The sequence below is a fragment of the Chanos chanos genome, chromosome 9 (assembly GCF_902362185.1).
Source record: "Chanos chanos chromosome 9, fChaCha1.1, whole genome shotgun sequence".
NCBI lineage: Eukaryota > Metazoa > Chordata > Actinopteri > Gonorynchiformes > Chanidae > Chanos > Chanos chanos.
Window position 1 is genome coordinate 14,097,341 of NC_044503.1, and position 17,316 is coordinate 14,114,656.

General features: G+C 39.6%; 2 protein-coding genes across 2 annotated transcripts; both read right to left on the reverse strand.

The window, feature by feature from the left end:
• Positions 1-709: 709 nt before the first annotated feature.
• Positions 710-8,691, reverse strand: eps8l3b (EPS8 signaling adaptor L3b). Its single transcript, XM_030785227.1, has 20 exons — positions 8,638-8,691; positions 8,115-8,182; positions 7,947-8,011; positions 7,507-7,665; positions 7,140-7,292; positions 6,886-6,980; positions 6,643-6,773; positions 6,227-6,360; positions 5,811-5,934; positions 5,606-5,676; positions 5,368-5,436; positions 4,718-4,863; positions 4,195-4,363; positions 2,358-2,417; positions 1,973-2,004; positions 1,704-1,797; positions 1,457-1,561; positions 1,099-1,184; positions 860-992; positions 710-751 (listed from the first exon to the last, which is right to left on the reverse strand). Exons 1-20 carry the CDS (start codon positions 8,670-8,672, stop codon positions 710-712), a joined length of 1,971 nt encoding a protein of 656 aa, XP_030641087.1. The 5' UTR covers positions 8,673-8,691.
• Positions 8,692-10,117: 1,426 nt separating this feature from the next.
• Positions 10,118-15,858, reverse strand: atp5pb (ATP synthase peripheral stalk-membrane subunit b). Its single transcript, XM_030783809.1, has 7 exons — positions 15,745-15,858; positions 14,892-14,928; positions 14,419-14,564; positions 13,645-13,808; positions 12,322-12,447; positions 10,887-11,066; positions 10,118-10,342 (listed from the first exon to the last, which is right to left on the reverse strand). The coding sequence occupies exons 1-7, from the start codon at positions 15,770-15,772 to the stop codon at positions 10,265-10,267; spliced, it is 759 nt and encodes a 252-aa protein (XP_030639669.1). The 5' UTR covers positions 15,773-15,858; the 3' UTR covers positions 10,118-10,264.
• Positions 15,859-17,316: the final 1,458 nt, after the last annotated feature.

The following is a 17,316-nucleotide window of genomic DNA, read 5'->3' on the forward strand; positions in this document are numbered from 1 at the left end:
TAATTCGCAGATGATTCACAGGTAAGATCAAAGTCCCTACAGATACAGGAAGCAATTATGACACAGGGAACTGCTGACAATGAAAGCCGAGTAGTTAATTTAATGGGCTATAGCTAACATATTTAACATATTACACAGTAGTTTTGTGATGAATTATCAGCATATGTGAGTGCATTTTGAAGACTGTTGTTTCATTAGATAAAGTGTATCTAACCAAACATTCAGGAAGGTTTCCTCTTAGTGAACTCTTTCATATGGATTCTGCTTCAAGGTTTGCTCTAAAACTAATGTGTCCTGAAGTCTATATAACCTAGAACATTTTGATTAAAAAATGTTATACTGCATTAATCACTTTCACAAGTAAATGTGGAAAAGCCTGTTACATTATACACTTCAGACCAGGATCATATCTATAAAGTGTCATTCATAAATAGGAAAGATGATTACATGGATTGACATTTAGGCTTTGTGACAGAGGCAAACATTTTAAGTAGGAGTCTATGTCTCTATTGTAGTTTAAAAGAAGAAATATGCTTTGACGACGGCTGTGCCGATACTTTTCAGGAACCCTCACACAAATAATTTATGATAAACAGATTCTGATTGGCTCTTACTGCTGTAAGGTTTGCCCCCACTGGCTGTTTCATATGATATCTTTACATCTGGCTTCCCACGATGATCAAAAAAGCCTCCAGCAAAATGCTTGCACTCAACGACCATTGTACTGGTTATAGCCCACTTCACTTGCCAGCTGCAGAGGAGAAAGAGAGCAGTTTATGGTGTATTAATAAATCCAATGTATAGCATATGAAGAATGCCCTGAATAAAGAAGAGAACTGTAAGGTATTAAGACACTCACGGCCAGGGCTGATTTGACAGCCTGGAGCTGGAAGAAGACTCTCCCACCCTCCTCCGGGCAAATCGCCCTCATCTCGTCTCTACTCATTCTCAACAGCATGGCTCCGTCCATCACTCCAAGGCTACGCAATGTTCTGCAAACAAACATCCATACAATGTGTATTCCTTTCACATTCACCATATGAAGCATACCCCACTACGACAGATAGAACAGTAAATAATAGTTTTATGATATCTTACGAGTTGGAGAAGCCTTTGTACTGGAGCCAAGCTCTAACGTCTTCCCGTGTGGATCTTCCTGTGAGAGTTGGGGCTGAGCTCCTTCCCTAAGTGGGACAAAACATGAAGGCATTAACACTGGTAGAAGAAAGTATCACTGAAGAACAAAGTATTGTCTGTTCATGTATCATAAGCTTGCTCGTGACATGTGAACCGCATCCAGTCACTGTTGCTCTTTAAAGAATTTAATTATTTAGCTGCCACTTTCTAGACATCTAAACTGAAGAGGAAGAAATGGTTGCAGTTCCTGGAAGAACCTAGTTTACGGAGAATGGTTTCGGCACTCCAGTCGGATCAGGTGGGAGGGGCCAAAACTTACCCTGGGCATGTCTGTATCCATAGGTTCCAGAACACTCGGGGGTACATGGCCCTCCGCACCCTGTGAGTTACGCACTTTCCACCAATGGCCGGATTTGTCCACAACCTACCCATACATATACACACACACTTTCAAGTCTAGTAATTATTCTGATTTACATTTACATTCTTAGCAGGTTAAATGAGAGACACGGTTAACATACAATTGTTTCTGTCTCAGGATGCTGGGAAAGAGTTTTGGGTCTCACCTGTACCACTTCCCCCTTCAGTACGCTCAGTTCCTGATTGCTCCTGGCCATGAAGTCATAAATCACACGCATGGAAAGGGGGGGCTCACGGGAGCTGGAAAAGATGTAAACGCTCCATTTAAATCATGCATCCGTCAACTGATCGCTGACTGAATCTTCTCAGACAAACACGGTATTTTAACTCTGTCTGCGTGCGACTCAGTGATCTAAGTGTTTATAATTCAGATATTTCTGTTTGATACCGCAGTTTTTTTCAGGTTGCTGCTTACCGCTGGGGCGGAGAGTTCCAGGGCCTCATGTCCTGCAAAAGTTTAACAAAATAATGTAAAAAAAAAACCAACAAAAAAAACGATGTTGAAAAGCACTGTACACAGATATACATTTGCATTTGTAAAGATGCTTGATCTTTAACAAGTACTGCACACTTATCTGTCAATGTATGTACATAAATAAAAATCTAGAGAATCTCAGCACTTGTACAGTAAAGGTAAAGTGAAACTTAAAAGCAGTGATCATGGACCATCTATCATTTTCAATTCAACATTTTCACAGGGATCTTCGTCTTTTTCCGGAACATTCCAGTTGTCACATGAAGCTGCAATACTGGCTGAATGCTAGATGATTGCAACATAGATGTTCTTTGAGGGTTTTTACCTGTTCAGGTGGCAGCTGCATAGGAGGATAGTGCTGACTGTTCCTTCTGTTTAACTGCTGCTGGTTTAAAGTTGGAAACCGCACATATATGTCCCCAGACAAAATAAAAATGTCAAGAAAATCAAATTTGTTAGCAGTCAGTACTTCAGAGGTTAAGGCATCAATTGAAAATATTTTTAGAAGCGTTGATTATGGAGTAGTGATGATCCAACATCATGGTTTTCAGTGTTAACTTTGCTCTAACAAATGCAATATAATCTCCATTGTGTCATTTTCAATTCAATATTTTCACAACAATTCTTATCCTGGCTTTTTCTGGAACATCCTGATTATCGTGTGAATGTGTATTATTGATTGAATACTAGATGGTTGTGACACAGATGATCTTTGAGGGTTCTTACCTGTTCAGGTGGCGGCTGCATAGGAGGATAGTGCTGACTGTTCCTTCTGTTTAACTGCTGCTGGTTTGAAGGTGGAAACCGCACATATATGTCCCCAGACAAAATAAAAATGTCGAGAAAATCAGATCTGTTAGCAGTCAGTACTTCAGAGGTTAAGGCATCAATTGAAAATATTTTTAGAAGCGTTGATTATGGAGTAGTGATGATCCAACATCATGGTTTTCAGTATTAACTTTGCTCTTACAAATGCAATATAATCTCCATTGTGTCATTTTCAATTCAATATTTTCACAACAATCCTTATCCTGGCTTTTTCTGGAACATCCTGATTATCGTGTGAATGTGTATTATTGATTGAATACTAGATGGTTGTGACACGGATGTTCTTTGAGGGTTTTTACCTGTTCAGGTGGCGGCTGCATAGGAGGATAGCGCTGACTGTTCCTTCTGTTTAACTGCTGCTGGTTTGAAGGTGGAAACCGCACATATATGTCCCCAGACAAAATAAAAATGTCAAGAAAATCAGATCTGTTAACAGTCAGTTCTACAGAGGTTAAGGCATCAATTGAAAATATTTTTAGAAGCGTTGATTATGGAGTAGTGATGATCCAACATCATGGTTTTCAGTATTAACTTTGCTCTTACAAATGCAATATAATCTCCATTGTGTCATTTTCAGTTCAATATTTTCACAACAATCCTTATCCTGGCTTTTTCTGGAACATCCTGATTATCGTGTGAATGTGTATTATTGATTGAATACTAGATGGTTGTGACACAGATGATCTTTGAGGGTTCTTACCTGTTCAGGTGGCGGCTGCATAGGAGGATAGCGCTGACTGTTCCTTCTGTTTAACTGCTGCTGGTTTGAAGGTGGAAACCGCACATATATGTCCCCAGACAAAATAAAAATGTCGAGAAAATCAGATCTGTTAGCAGTCAGTACTTCAGAGGTTAAGGCATCAATTGAAAATATTTTTAGAAGCGTTGATTATGGAGTAGTGATGATCCAACATCATGGTTTTCAGTATTAACTTTGCTCTTACAAATGCAATATAATCTCCATTGTGTCATTTTCAATTCAATATTTTCACAACAATCCTTATCCTGGCTTTTTCTGGAACATCCTGATTATCGTGTGAATGTGTATTATTGATTGAATACTAGATGGTTGTGACACGGATGTTCTTTGAGGGTTTTTACCTGTTCAGGTGGCGGCTGCATAGGAGGATAGTGCTGACTGTTCCTTCTGTTTAACTGCTGCTGGTTTGAAGGTGGAAACCGCACATATATGTCCCCAGACAAAATAAAAATGTCGAGAAAATCAAATTTGTTAGAAGTTAGCATCTCAGAGGTTGAGAGATCAAATTAAAATATCTTCCAAAAGCATTGATCGTGAGCCATAGCAGTTTGACTCCAGATATAAGAGTTTTTACCTGTTCGGGGGGCGGTTGCATGAGAGTGGAGTAATGCATGCTGTTTCTCCTTGACAGCTGCTGTTGGTTTAAAGGTTCAAACTGGGACTGGATGGGCGGAGGGGCCTGCCACCCGTCAGAAAAGACTGGGATATAAGGAGGAACCATCTCACTGTTTGGCCACTTGGATCTGGAGAATTGAACCAGAAAATTTCAACAGATGAAGCAGTGATTCCCCTGTAACATATGCTTTTTTTTTTTTTTTGCGCATTCTGACGGAGGACTCTGTGATTGTCACGTCAGTCAACCATCTCACCGCTTGAGCTGCTCAAGTGAAGAGACTAAACATCACTTAAAAACTCCACTTGTCAATAACTATACAGTAACCCTGGCAGCCTTCAGAGAGCAAATTTTAGCACTTGAAAATGATTTCATTTGTTCTAAAAGCATTCGATGAATGCAATAAATTAAATAATTTTTCATGTGAGACCCATATATTTAGGATTTCCGCTAAAAAAGAAAGACATTGAGATTGAGTTAAGACCTGGGGATTTGCCAGGCATCCCCTAATCTCTTCCAGAGTTCATTCTCTTCCTGAGTGACCAACTGAGAGAGGAGTAGGAGGGCTGGCTCAGTCAAGAGCGGAGTGGTGACAGTAGGAGGAATGTCAGGAGGGTAATGCGACACCAACTGGAATAAACAACAACAGCACAAGAGTAACAATGCTGTGACTCTGTCCTAAATTTAAACAATGCCAGCCCTGCTGATATCTCTGTAAACAGTTTAAATAATATTAAATAAACTGTTTAAATAATGAGCAAAAATAATGTTTAAATTCTATGTAAACACTCCAGTAGCCTCATTCAGATTATTCAATGTCGTTACCAAAGTGGTTGCCACTGTAAAAATTATAAGGCAATTTACAAGCGTGTTGTATACTAGAACAGTCAATGAGTTCCTTAAGAATCAGGACATATAACTCTCAGTTTTTCTCAGGTTGTTTTTTTTTTTTACTTCAATCCTTTTCAAACACACTTGATTCAGAACATAAAGGTCCTAATGAGTATTTCTATAACAGAGTGAAGAGTGCAGCACTGAGCTGGAGCTAAAGCCTGTAAACACAGTGGGCTTAGAGGAGGAGAGCTTGTCTAGCTTCAGCTGTGAAACAGACACCATGAACATGTGGTTACTCACAAAGTTAAGAGAAATGAAAAGTCCATGGATGATTTCAGCAGTGTTCCCCATTTCCCCTCTCAGTTTGCCCTGGGCAGCAAGAGGTCCATAAAACACAATTTAATATGAATGTGAAAGAACAATTATGAGTGCATGAATTTAATATCTGATGAATTTCAGGATTGTGAACAGTAATGAGTTCAGTGTTTTGAAGGAATGATATTTTGCATATTTCAAAGTAAAATTAGTGTTAACATACCATCAAATTAAAGCCGTACTTTATTTTTTGAAGACAGGACACATATTCCTCCAGAGGCGGTAAGTTCGCCGCTGTTAGGAAAACAAGATATTAGACTTTTGATATTCATCTTAAATAAACATCCAACACACTTTTGGAAAAATAATGCTCACAGCGCATTTATCAAATGTCAGTGAACAGTGAAGCATGAGTAAGAGATATTTACACTTTCTGTCTGCACTTTTATCTTTCTTTTTCTTCTTTTTCCCCTTCTTGTTTTCTTGAGGCAAAGACTTTGCAACCTTTCGCATGAACAGCTCCACATCATCCACAACATGGTTGAAAATCTCCTGAAATTGTACATACATACATACATGAAAGAATAAATCAGCTTAATAACTTAATAATGAATTCATTGTGGCACAAACATCTCCCTGGACCACACAACGTAACATAAGTCTCAGAATGTGCTATAGCACATACAGAGCACACAAATAGTTTTTTTAAACAGGTGAAAAACAAACACGGAGACTGAGAAGAGTTTAAAGTATCTGAGTAACATTTTTTACTGTAATCATTATTACAGTAATAGATGAGAATAATCTAGAACAAGTGGGAGTGGCTGGTTTGACTGGCACTGACCTTGGCTCTCTCGTCTTCAGCAGCCTGTAGCATTTCTGGTGGGTGATGACTGTCATACGATGGCGGTTCTGGTGAGTACTGCCGGTCATATGTGTCTGAGCCATACAAAGAAGGCGGTGGTGACATTCGATCATCTAAAAGGGACAAGAAAGAAAAGTTAATGTTGCTTTTCTGCACTAGTGACAAATGAAATTTACATAACAAACATCTTTATCTGCATCCAACGCAGGAATCCGTGCTTTATGTATTCAAAGGGTCATTCGAAATTCGTCAAATTTGTTAGTTATAGTTAGTTTGTGAATTGAATACTACGGCAGAGGTGACAAATCGATGCTGCACAGGACGCAGCCCCTGAAAGACACGAAAGTTATAAATTCATACAATTTGTTGTTTGAAACAGAGTATCTTAGACATACCAAATCCCTGGGGACTGTTCCACCGTGGTGGAGGGTGATCTGGGGGTGCAGGTGCTGGCTGTATGGGAACAATTGCAGCTTTGGGGAAATTCCCAGGGAATTTCTGTCCAACAATATTCTCTAGATTGCTTCTGAGTAGAGAGAGGGAGAAAAAAAAATGTTGAATTGCGTTTTTTTCTTTTGGTCTGGCTTCACCTGACACACGTCGCTGACTCTGCCGTATCTCAGACAGGAAAAACTCACCTGATATCGACTGGCATGTCTCTTGGAGCTTCACCAGGATAGTCACCGCCCCTTTGTTCGGCCACTCGATTCAAATCATCTTTAATTTCCTCAGCCTGTGGAAAAAAAAAGAGGCAAAAGGTCATCAGCATATGTTCCCACAGCTGCTCAATTAGAAGCTCTCTAGACGCTGCCAGCAGTCCCCTAAAGGCCTGCGTTCAGACTCATATTATGGTGAGCAGGAGGAAAACGAATTGAACAAACGCTTTTCTCACCCCGATTTCCTCGCACTGGAACATAAAGACATGTGGGGGCCCCTTTCTGTAACGATCATGGACCGTGACCACGAGAAGGGAGTTGTAGGCACAACTGTCCAAAACTGCCTTACTGTCTTTGATGGTGCCAAGAGGCAAAGACTCCAACATTTCCTGCACCATCAACCAAAAAAGAAATTGTTGAAAAAATGGAGTAATTGCGATAGCTAAATACTGACATCACTGCACTTATAAAATACTTTTCTATATGTATATCTATATCTTATTTTTACAAATTATTTTGACAAATATTGATTTTTACATAATCCAAGCCTTTTCTGAAAAAAAAAAAAAAACTACAGTGTTCTGAGTGGAGGTGATTCAGTACCTTAGTTTCAATATCACAAAGCTGTAAGTAGTCGCCTATCACCTCCAGGATCATTTCTTGGCCCCATACTTTGCCTTTGCTATCCAGTTGTTTGAGTCTGGCCACACAGTCACTCACGTTATTCAGATTCCTCCCATCCAGTTCACAAGTTAAAAGATGCTGGGGACACAGGTATTTTGTAACACTGTTAAAAGACCATATGCCTTTCCTTTCAACCCATTCTAAGAGCTCATTATCACAACTAACAACTGCCTAAATTAGACAGCAAGATAGATACATAGTTAGATAGATAGATGTGGAAACAGTGGTTGGTTCACAGTTGCCTCCATTACCTGGCAGCAGAACTGTTACGCCATTCTCATAAACAATCGTGATGGTAATAACTGCTCTTACGTAAGCTATTCATCCCAAAGACCACAAATCAAAGTTCACGAGCTTACCTCCACCCTGTACTGGAAGTTGTCTGATCGTCTGTTAAGGGAATCTGAGTATTCTTTCCTTTGCTCTTAACGACAAAACAAAATCATGTATACATTAACATAATGGTAGTTTGTTTACAAGCCTTGCATTTAGAGATTTGCAAACAGTGAACGACTGAGATTACTTACTGTAAATGGATTTGCTGTTTGGCCGCGACATACCGGAGTTTGGTGTCATAGCCTCCGGTGAAAAGCCCCTGAAGTATAAATTTGTTTACATTAATCCATACGGTACATCTTCACCCAATTAGCTATACAATACTTCACTTACAATGGGTTTCGTGCCTAAACATACCTGAATGTTGTACCTAAAAAATAATTAAAGGCAACTGGAGCTCTATCATTCACTAAATGTATTCATTATTCTATCTGACCGCCTCATTCACTCTGACTTCAGTCAGTCTCACTAGATAATAGGTGTATTAATTGAACAGTACATTCTATAAAGGAAGCGGAATCACAGTAGAAATAATATTCAAATGTTTGAGAACCGTACAGTGAAAGACAATTTACCAAATAACTGAACGTTCTTGTCAATCCTCATAAGATAGCATTCAACTGATAAAAACATCTGTGCCAACCCTGTCACACACAGATCCTTCAGTTCAGATGACAGATCGTATTTGAAATTGCAACACCAATATGACTCTACCTGTGTTGGTGGGAAAAGCCATTACTCTGGAACATTATTCACTAATGTCTCTTGCCACAGACCTGCTATAAAGCATAAACCAAAATCAGGGCTCCAGTCAGTTATTGCAATGAGTCAAAGAGGAAGGCATCAAAATCTCAACAAACAACAAGTATAAATAACTTAATGGAAAATGTGTCCAAAACTCAGTGTCAAAATTCAGTGTCTGTGACTAGGACGCACCACTTAAATGAAAATATCTGGTATGACGTTTTAAACATCAGATTTAAAATAGCTACTGTTTTTCCTTATTTTACCTGTAAGGTGTGCATCAAATTTCCATGAAAAATTATATATTTAACTACAAAAACAACACCAAACCACAAACCTCTGTGGACGCGATAAAAATCAAAGAAGCTTCCTCCCTCCAAGTCCTTTGCGGTACAGGACAAAGGATATCACTGTCTTGAAGAATATCGAAAAAAAATATTTTGATATGGAAAGTGTACTCCTATTGGTTAAAGGTTAGTCTGGGTAAAACTCCACAAACCAACTTAGACAGCAAATGTAGACAACCGTTCAAAACAGAAAAAAAAAATCCATTTAACAGTACTTTATAATGGTTACTTACCTTCAGGTTTGGCTATTGAAACCTTTAAATTTGCTAGCTTAGATATTGTCTGATACATTATTTGGATCAAAGTCAACTTCAACTCTTGTCATAATTAGACCAATACGTTCATTACTGATCACTGATCCAGTGTGCTTCTTGAAATAACTAACTGCGTGAACACTTTGGATTTCTACATTGGCACTCTGCGACAGAGTTAACTGCGACAGTGAAAGAAAATGAATTATGGTCCTGAGATTAGTTTCATTCCATAGTCTTTTACCCAAGCCCAGATAATGAGCCAACCGTAATATTAGCGAGTTCAAGTTACCTTTTAAAGTATTTACAGTATATTTCTCCGCACTGCTCCGTTCCTGAGTCGCGTGTAACTCAGCATCCACAGCTTAACTTGCGGTATCACCAATATCAGGTTGAAAAGGAGTACTTATCCCGGACTTCCTCATTGTTAGAACCAGGCTCAAAGTCCGACCTCTACACTGATAACAAGTGCTCACAGAGGCCACGAAGTACAGCATTTTTAAGTCACTGATTGGATTCCATCACAGTGGAAAATCATTTAAGGTTTCACCCTCAGGTACAAAGGTTTCACACGCCTGGTATTTTAATGTGATACCCACAGGAACAGAGATTACAGTGACGCACAAATTACTTTCACCAACTTCAGTAACAACCCAGCAATAGCATTTACAACTGTCCCAAACATGGACAGTGTTACCATGACACTGACAGTAACATCCCAACATATTAAAGGAATCCGAATGACTACTTCTAGTCACGCAAAACGGTAACCTATGACGACAGAAATCACCCTTGTCAAAGATCGATTCATGACCCAGTTTTCATGGAACAAAACAAAACTGAACGACTTAGTGAATAATCAAACCTTTTATTTATTAGGTTTATGTACATTTTTGACGAGACAGTCAAACCATCTTCAACAGGAAATAGTTCATTAATAAAGAAAAACAGAATGCTCGTTAATGGACACAGAGCTGAGGTGGGGTGAGCGTGGAGTCTCTATGCTGTTGCCTTGGCCTGGGTGGCTTTGGCCAGTACTTTCAGGTCAGCAATGCACTTGGCAATGCTCTCTTTCTCCTGAAAGACAAAAAGACAAATGTGCAAAACTCGGTCACTGAAGTTTGTTAAAGTGGAAAAACTGGAAAACTATGACAAAACCAACAACAAGACATAGACTCATGCTTATGATTAAAATGTCAAAAAAAAAAACCCTCCATTTAAAAAAAAACAACAAAAAACCCCAAAACAAAACAGATTTATACAAAATGTGGGTAAAGCGTGTGTCCCACCCAACCCTTGTTACACTATTTTTATAGTGGAGCTCTGTAACCTGATCATGTGACATCACAGTGCCTTAATCTAGCGGAGGCTCTGTCATACCACCGCGAGGTAATGACCAACCCCTCCCATCAGCAAAGCCCATTTTCTGACATAGATAACAAGCTTTACCCTGACAACTGAGAGTAACCCCATGCTACACCACAAACTACAGTGTATGTTAGTTTATCGTTTAGCATTAGCTTCCATTCAAAATCCCATGCCTGTTCTTCATTCTGTAGCACTGGCCTGGCTTTGGCACTGCTGACTAAGGTATAGTTTCAGTGAGGAAGAGGAGTCGTACCTGCTGAGGAGTAATGCTCTGGATGACGTTCTTCTCCACCCAGTTCACCATATGCTCCTGCTCCATGCGGCGGTGAAGGTTCTGCAGAGCAATCTGGTAGTCCAACCTCTTCTTCACCTCACTGGTCACCATGTGCAGCCTCTCTCTGTAATTGGTCTCCAGTAGCATGGCTACGTTGTTCTGAAGGAGAGAGGGAGGGGCTTGTCAGTAAATCAACAGCAGCAGTTAAGCAGCTGCTGAAAGTACACACCTGTGACTTGTAATAAAAGAGGGCCAGTCAGCAAAGCAATACAGCATAATTTAATGGCATATGACTCTGAACTAAACAGAATATGAGAATGCCATTAGTTGACTTAAGTTGAAAACTGCTGGTTTTTATCTAAGAAACATAGCGTTTTGTATTTGATATTCCCTGAAACCTGACAGTAGAACAGAAGCAGTGAATATTGTACTCTGAGGTTGTGGGACACTATGGAAGGAAAAGGATTAAGCATTTTATATTTAAAAGGTTTTACTGTAAGATACGTCACTCATTAACAATAAGTGGACCTACTTTCATGCAAGTGGCATTAAATGGTCCAGTGGGGAGCTCCAATCATATGAAAAATGTTTCTCTCTATAAGTGATGCCGCATCCCAGAAATATCAGTTTGAATGAAAAACAAAGTAACATTTAACTTGCAGAGAGCACTGTTCCAGTGTGAACTGCTCCAGCCAGGACAAGCTTTAACCCAAATTAAATAGTTCAGTTTTGTTACCTTGGCTTAGTTTTAAGATGCTGAAGGAGTATTAGATGTGTTTGATGAGTATTAAATGTGCTCTAACCCAAATAAAATAGTTCAGTTTTGTTACCTTGGCTTAGTTTTAAGATGCTGAAGGAGCATTACATGTGTTTGATGAGTATTAGATGTGACCTTTAAGCCGATATTTTTTGTAAATCATGTTTTGCAAACTGAGTAGCTGTCATTTTCTACAACCACCTGGTCATTTCTTAGATACCCAAAATGCTCCAAAACACTGCTGATTTAAAGTTTTTAGTGGATATAAAGCTTGGATGTCAAATCTTTCCATCACTTTCACAGCAAGTCGCCTCTCTGTAAATAATGTTTGTGTGTTGTTGGACTGGACAGCCAAGTACACTGCAGCCAAGTACACTGCCAAGTACACTGTCATATGTAAACTTATGACTCAGATACTGTAGCTTCTATAATTCTCGTTATTCGAAAACTGAAACTATTGTGGTTAATAATATAACCAGATAATCTCAACATCCAAATCCCTGACTGATTAAAATCAAGAAGGTGATGTTGCACTGGACTCTAACTTTAACTCTGAAAACCTATTGAATGGAAACATTCGTGAGGCATCCATTACTGAAGGACAGAGAAATTCAACTGTAAACTTGACTTGGGACTGCTAAGTCAAGTCCTTCTCACCCTCTTGGCGTCAAAGAGCATTTGTCTTCCCTCAGCTCTCCACTGCTCTTTCTTCTCATCCTCGATGGCTTGAGCCAAGCTGGTCACGGCTATGTCCTTCACCTCCTGAGCCTTGGCCACTTTCTCCTGCAAACGCACCAGGTCAGACACCAAGAGTCAGCCATCGATTCAAAACCTCAAACAGCGGCTTAAAAACAGTGGAAAAGCAGTGGGAATGACGAGACACATGCTCACATGTACACAAGTTGCGATTCAGAAGTTTTTGTATTTGTTTTACGGCAACTATATTTCTCTTGCATTCTTTTACAGAAATCACTTCTGTAGGTTATTTCAGTATGTAAAACTGCTCTGCTTACTTAAGTGGTTCACAAGCTATCTGTAATGTAACAGTACTTACACAAGCACTTTAGGGTTTTTAGCAACACATTTTAATTATTGTGATATACAGATGACTGCACTGCTTTGTTTCAGACTCTTTGAACACAGTCAGCAAAAAAAAAAGCACTAAAAATACAAATAAAAAAAAACAAGATCAAGAAGGAAGCGAACAAAAACCCTTGAGACTTTGACAAGCAGATTCTAGCTGCTCATTATTGCTGCTGGCATGAATATTTGGCTATTGAGTTTGAACAAGAATATTTTGAAGTAAAACTCAAAGGCCAAAAAACTCTGAAGTAAAACCCACAAATTTAGATAAGACAATTTCACATGATATCTTGTAAATGTCCCCCTAGCATAATAGCAGGGCTCTACAGTGCAACTATCTCTCTTGCACCTGCAAGTAAAAATATTTAAGTGCACAACAGTTGTTTTCTCGAGATCTCGACTTAATTATGTGGTCTCGTTAAAGTTTCGTTATTTCGTGATAACAACATAAAAAGTCCAGATCTCAAGAAAAATAACACGTTATCACAATAAATTACATGTAAATTCATGGCATCTTAGGGTTTCCGTAGTGCGCCTAAATATTTATTCCACATTCGCATCCCGATGGTTTTGCTCTGCCTTGGACCCTAATGGTTACCATGGTTACCAAATGTGGTGCAGTAGAACTCAGTGACAGAGATCTGGCATGCAATGCTGCACTCTGTTGAATACTTATTTATGGTTGTGAATATGAGGGAGGGGAGAAAATTCTGCATAAAGTGACACACTGTTGAAGCACCAAGAGCCATGGTAATGTAGTCAAAAAAAAATTACACACACACACACATGACACTGCCCTATACATAATAGGGCAGTGTCAAAATCGGTGTAAAAAAAAAAAAACACACTGGTCAATAGTGACAACAGAAATTGTGTGAAAAATAAAGAATAATGTACCTCATTCAGTTTGTCGGCAAAAGATGCAACGCTGGGGCCAAATTTCTTGACTCCGTAAATAATGACAGCACCGATGGAGGCGGCGGCGAAGGTCTCGTGGTTAATAACGTAGATTTCCTTGGAAAGCATGTACAAGAGCAGGCCAGTGCCTAACATATATGGCCCTGAAGACAAAACAGTCAAATATCTGAGTCAGTCCTTCATTCAACCATACCTCAAACACAACTCACACAAACATGAGAATAAAGTGTGCTAACTACAGGAATCCAAAAGAACTGTGTGTGGCCTTATTTATGAGCAGATGCTCAACTGCAGATAGAGCATGTCAGATAAGACTAGGTAAATAGAGCCTGAGTATTTGTGACTTTAATAAACATGCAGAAGTCAATCTTAAACTGTACATGGCTTGTGAGTGATGGTTTATGCTGTAAAACCTGACTAATGTATGATCACTCTGACACAAAGCTTCTTTAACCCCCAACCCAGACAACCTGGTGGATTTTATGTTTTATTTTCAATCTTCAATTCTATAGATATCACAGAGGCAGCCATTTAGTACTGTATATTGATAAGAGACAACCTGGCTAGAGGTGGGATAGAACTAGTCCCAACACAGGGAAACCACTCTAAAAGATCTTGACAATTAAAACAATTAGGCTAGGTGGGGTGGAAAAGTGAACCAAACCAGTCTCTACAGGCTCATTTTAATCGTGCTGTACTTTGATAGAGTGGGGTTTATAGAGAAGTGAAGAGGTCAATGGATGGCATACCCACCTGTGACACCAGTCTTGGGGTACAGCAGTGTGAACAGCTCCTCTGGGAAAATGCCATGGCGTACTTTGCCTCCTTTCTCAGGCAGTGGGGGTACTGGTGCCTGACTCTGAGGGGATGAATGCAGAGAACGAGAGGCCTGGACCAGGCTGTGGACAATAAGAGGGATGTATGTAAGGGACAAACAGGAGAAAACAGACTTAGAGGCAGTAAGACTTCTAGCTGATCGACTGCACAATGAATCTGAAGCTCTATTTTGCGACATTTCAGAGGAATCTATTTCCTCTATCAAATATTAACCACCTGTATTTACCTACTGAAAACCTAAGCGCTTTCACAGTTGCAACTATCAGAGGTTGGTGGACAACTAGCAAACATTGGTTGCAAGCTAGCGCATTACAAGCAAATGTTTGCATACAGTACTTTTTAAAACTAAGCGATTTAAATATATTTGTACTTATACTTTTGTTTCTTACCAAGCTCCGAATGAACCACTGTTTTTGAGGGCAGGGCCTGAAAAGAGAAGAAGGATCCAAAATCATCTCAATGTCACGACCAGTGAGAATGTCACATCTATTTAGTTACCCCAGTCAGGAAACCACTCAGGAATTTGGATAAGAGAGTACATCTAACAATGAAATTCTACCCATTAGAAGTAAACTCGTCGCTACATTTCACTGTACCACTAGCACTTATTTTAAAGCCAACTGCAAGATGTTCACTAGTCGACGGCTTTCAAGTGTTTACATCAGTCCGTTAGTTTGGATACATTACTCAGTGAGCAATTAAGCCATATGAAATGTTTTCATATTGAGATGTGTACTCCTCCGACAAATTAAAGAAAAAGTCCAAAAGTCCTAACTGTGCACAGTTCATGCAAGAACATTACATAAGAAATTTTGTGCTTTCATTAGCCAGTTGGCTAAAAGGCTAGTGTACACTTTACCGCTACAAGGGCACGTAACCTACTGGTGCTATCTATGGGTTAGCACGGTACCGGCTAACCCATAGGCATATAGAAGCTAACTCAACTAACAAGCTAACCAGCGTCTGTTACTTGAGGATTTCCGATAATTATTGTGCATAACTATTGTGCACACTGTAAGTAAGCAGATGGGTTCATAAAATAGAAAAAAAAAAAGTCATTGTTTGAAGGTTATGAGCAGAATTGCTAACTAAGAAGCTAGCTGAAACTTACTAGCTAGACAGTCATTGAAAACGAGGCCTGCCCTTATACCCTTCAGCTTCACAATACACATTCATTTCAATGACTGCGGAAAAAAATGTGAAACCTGTACAGTTTGCATTAATCGCTTACAATTTACCCACCTGAAACGAGCACAAGTCTCGACAGCATGTCTGACAGATGAAGTGTCAAGTGCTCGGGCCGCAAATTATTCCACAACGCACACTCTGCCCTTCTGCAAGGGAACAACTATGGCGGAGAACGTATATCTGTAACACCGCGAGACTTAACCGACACCCTTTCAAATCCGGTTCATTTTAAACAACTTAACCTGTATCTATCGACGGAGCCACCAGGAGGCGTAACTACATTTTAAGGCACAAGGCAAGGAGAGTCTGGAACAGTGATATCCAAATACGCGCGTCTTGTATACTTCGATCACATATGATTCTGATTTATAAAAACTGTGAACACATTCGGTTACCATGGGCAGTCAGCAGGATAAGATTTGCAATTACATAGGATTTTCTGAAATTCAAATAAACCAACACGTAAACAGTCTGGCCCTAACCCTATGCTAATCCATAGTACTTCAGGATCTTGCCTCTGAGTCACAAGAGATGTAAAAAAGTGTGAAGAATATCCTTTGCAAACATACAATCTATAATGAGAAAACTGATGAAAGAACTTTCAGTTGTTTGGCTTCCATCGGTAAGTTCCACTGAAAATTCCAGTCAAACTAAAGAATTCTCTAATCATGATGCATACAAACAAATAAACAAACACAAGACCTATAAGTTAGTGAAGATGCATAACTTGACATTTCCTGTTCAGTACTGAAACGAGAAGTGAAGTTATATAAAACATGTTGCCCCTCCCCATTTGTTACACATTTCAGAAATGAATGCCAAGTCGAAGGGCCTCCGACAGGCTCTAATCTTAGGGGACATGCGTAAGTGGCATCAGTTTTAATACAGCTGTCTACAGAGATAGAGGAACTCACAGTAGCGGTGTAGTTCCCCACGACACTTCCTGTTAAACAAAACCAAAAAAACCCCACACAGCTACAGTGTATGTAACAGAGCCTGAATCATCCAACTCGGCCCGTTCAGACGGAACTCGAAGAAAATTTCTCCATTCTCTTCTTTATCAAGGCAGTCTTCTTACAGGACCCATGAGAAAACGGGTAGGTGAGCAAAAAGTCCACTGTAGTCAGGAATGCACTGTCAGATACTTCCAGACTTCATGCCCTCTGGTATTCCTGTTCTTACAACTTGTTCACTGTACCAGATGTTGTTATTTAATTTTAACACTATACAAGATTCATTTTCTGTCGGTTGGACATTTTATCTATAGGTCTTGTGTGTCTCTGTGTATTTTTTGTGCTGGAAGCTCTTTGAAAAGCAGACATGCACACATAAATGAAACCTAGGCCTTAACTGCCTCCAAACACAGATCAGTGAATGAGGGCAAAGCAGTCAGCAGAGTCTCATTGATCATGTGTACTGTTTGTCAAATGTGATCATTAATGCCATTGTTGGGTTGTGCTCATCAGTAAAGTAACACTCATGATGAAACTTCATTTTGCAGCATACCAAATGTGTGCTCTGACAACAGAATGTGAGGAGGACTGCAGAACTGGCTTCCCAATGCAACCTCTTCTCAGAAGAGTGAGTATTCCCAGCCATTCTTCATTATTTCTGAGCATTAAAGTG

Coding starts and splice junctions, on each gene's coding strand:
- eps8l3b (XM_030785227.1), bottom strand. CDS start 8,672: ATGTTCCAGAGTAATGGCTTTTCCCACCAACACAG. Junction 4,364..4,717: donor GATGCCTGGCAAATCCCCAG/GTCTTAACTCAA, acceptor TCAATTCTCCAG/ATCCAAGTGGCCAAACAGTG. Junction 2,005..2,357: donor TGCAGCTGCCACCTGAACAG/GTAAAAACCCTC, acceptor AAACTTTTGCAG/GACATGAGGCCCTGGAACTC.
- atp5pb (XM_030783809.1), bottom strand. CDS start 15,772: ATGCTGTCGAGACTTGTGCTCGTTTCAG. Junction 12,448..13,644: donor TTGCCGACAAACTGAATGAG/GTACATTATTCT, acceptor GTGCGTTTGCAG/GAGAAAGTGGCCAAGGCTCA. Junction 11,067..12,321: donor TGCTCTTTGACGCCAAGAGG/GTGAGAAGGACT, acceptor TCTCTCCTTCAG/AACAACGTAGCCATGCTACT.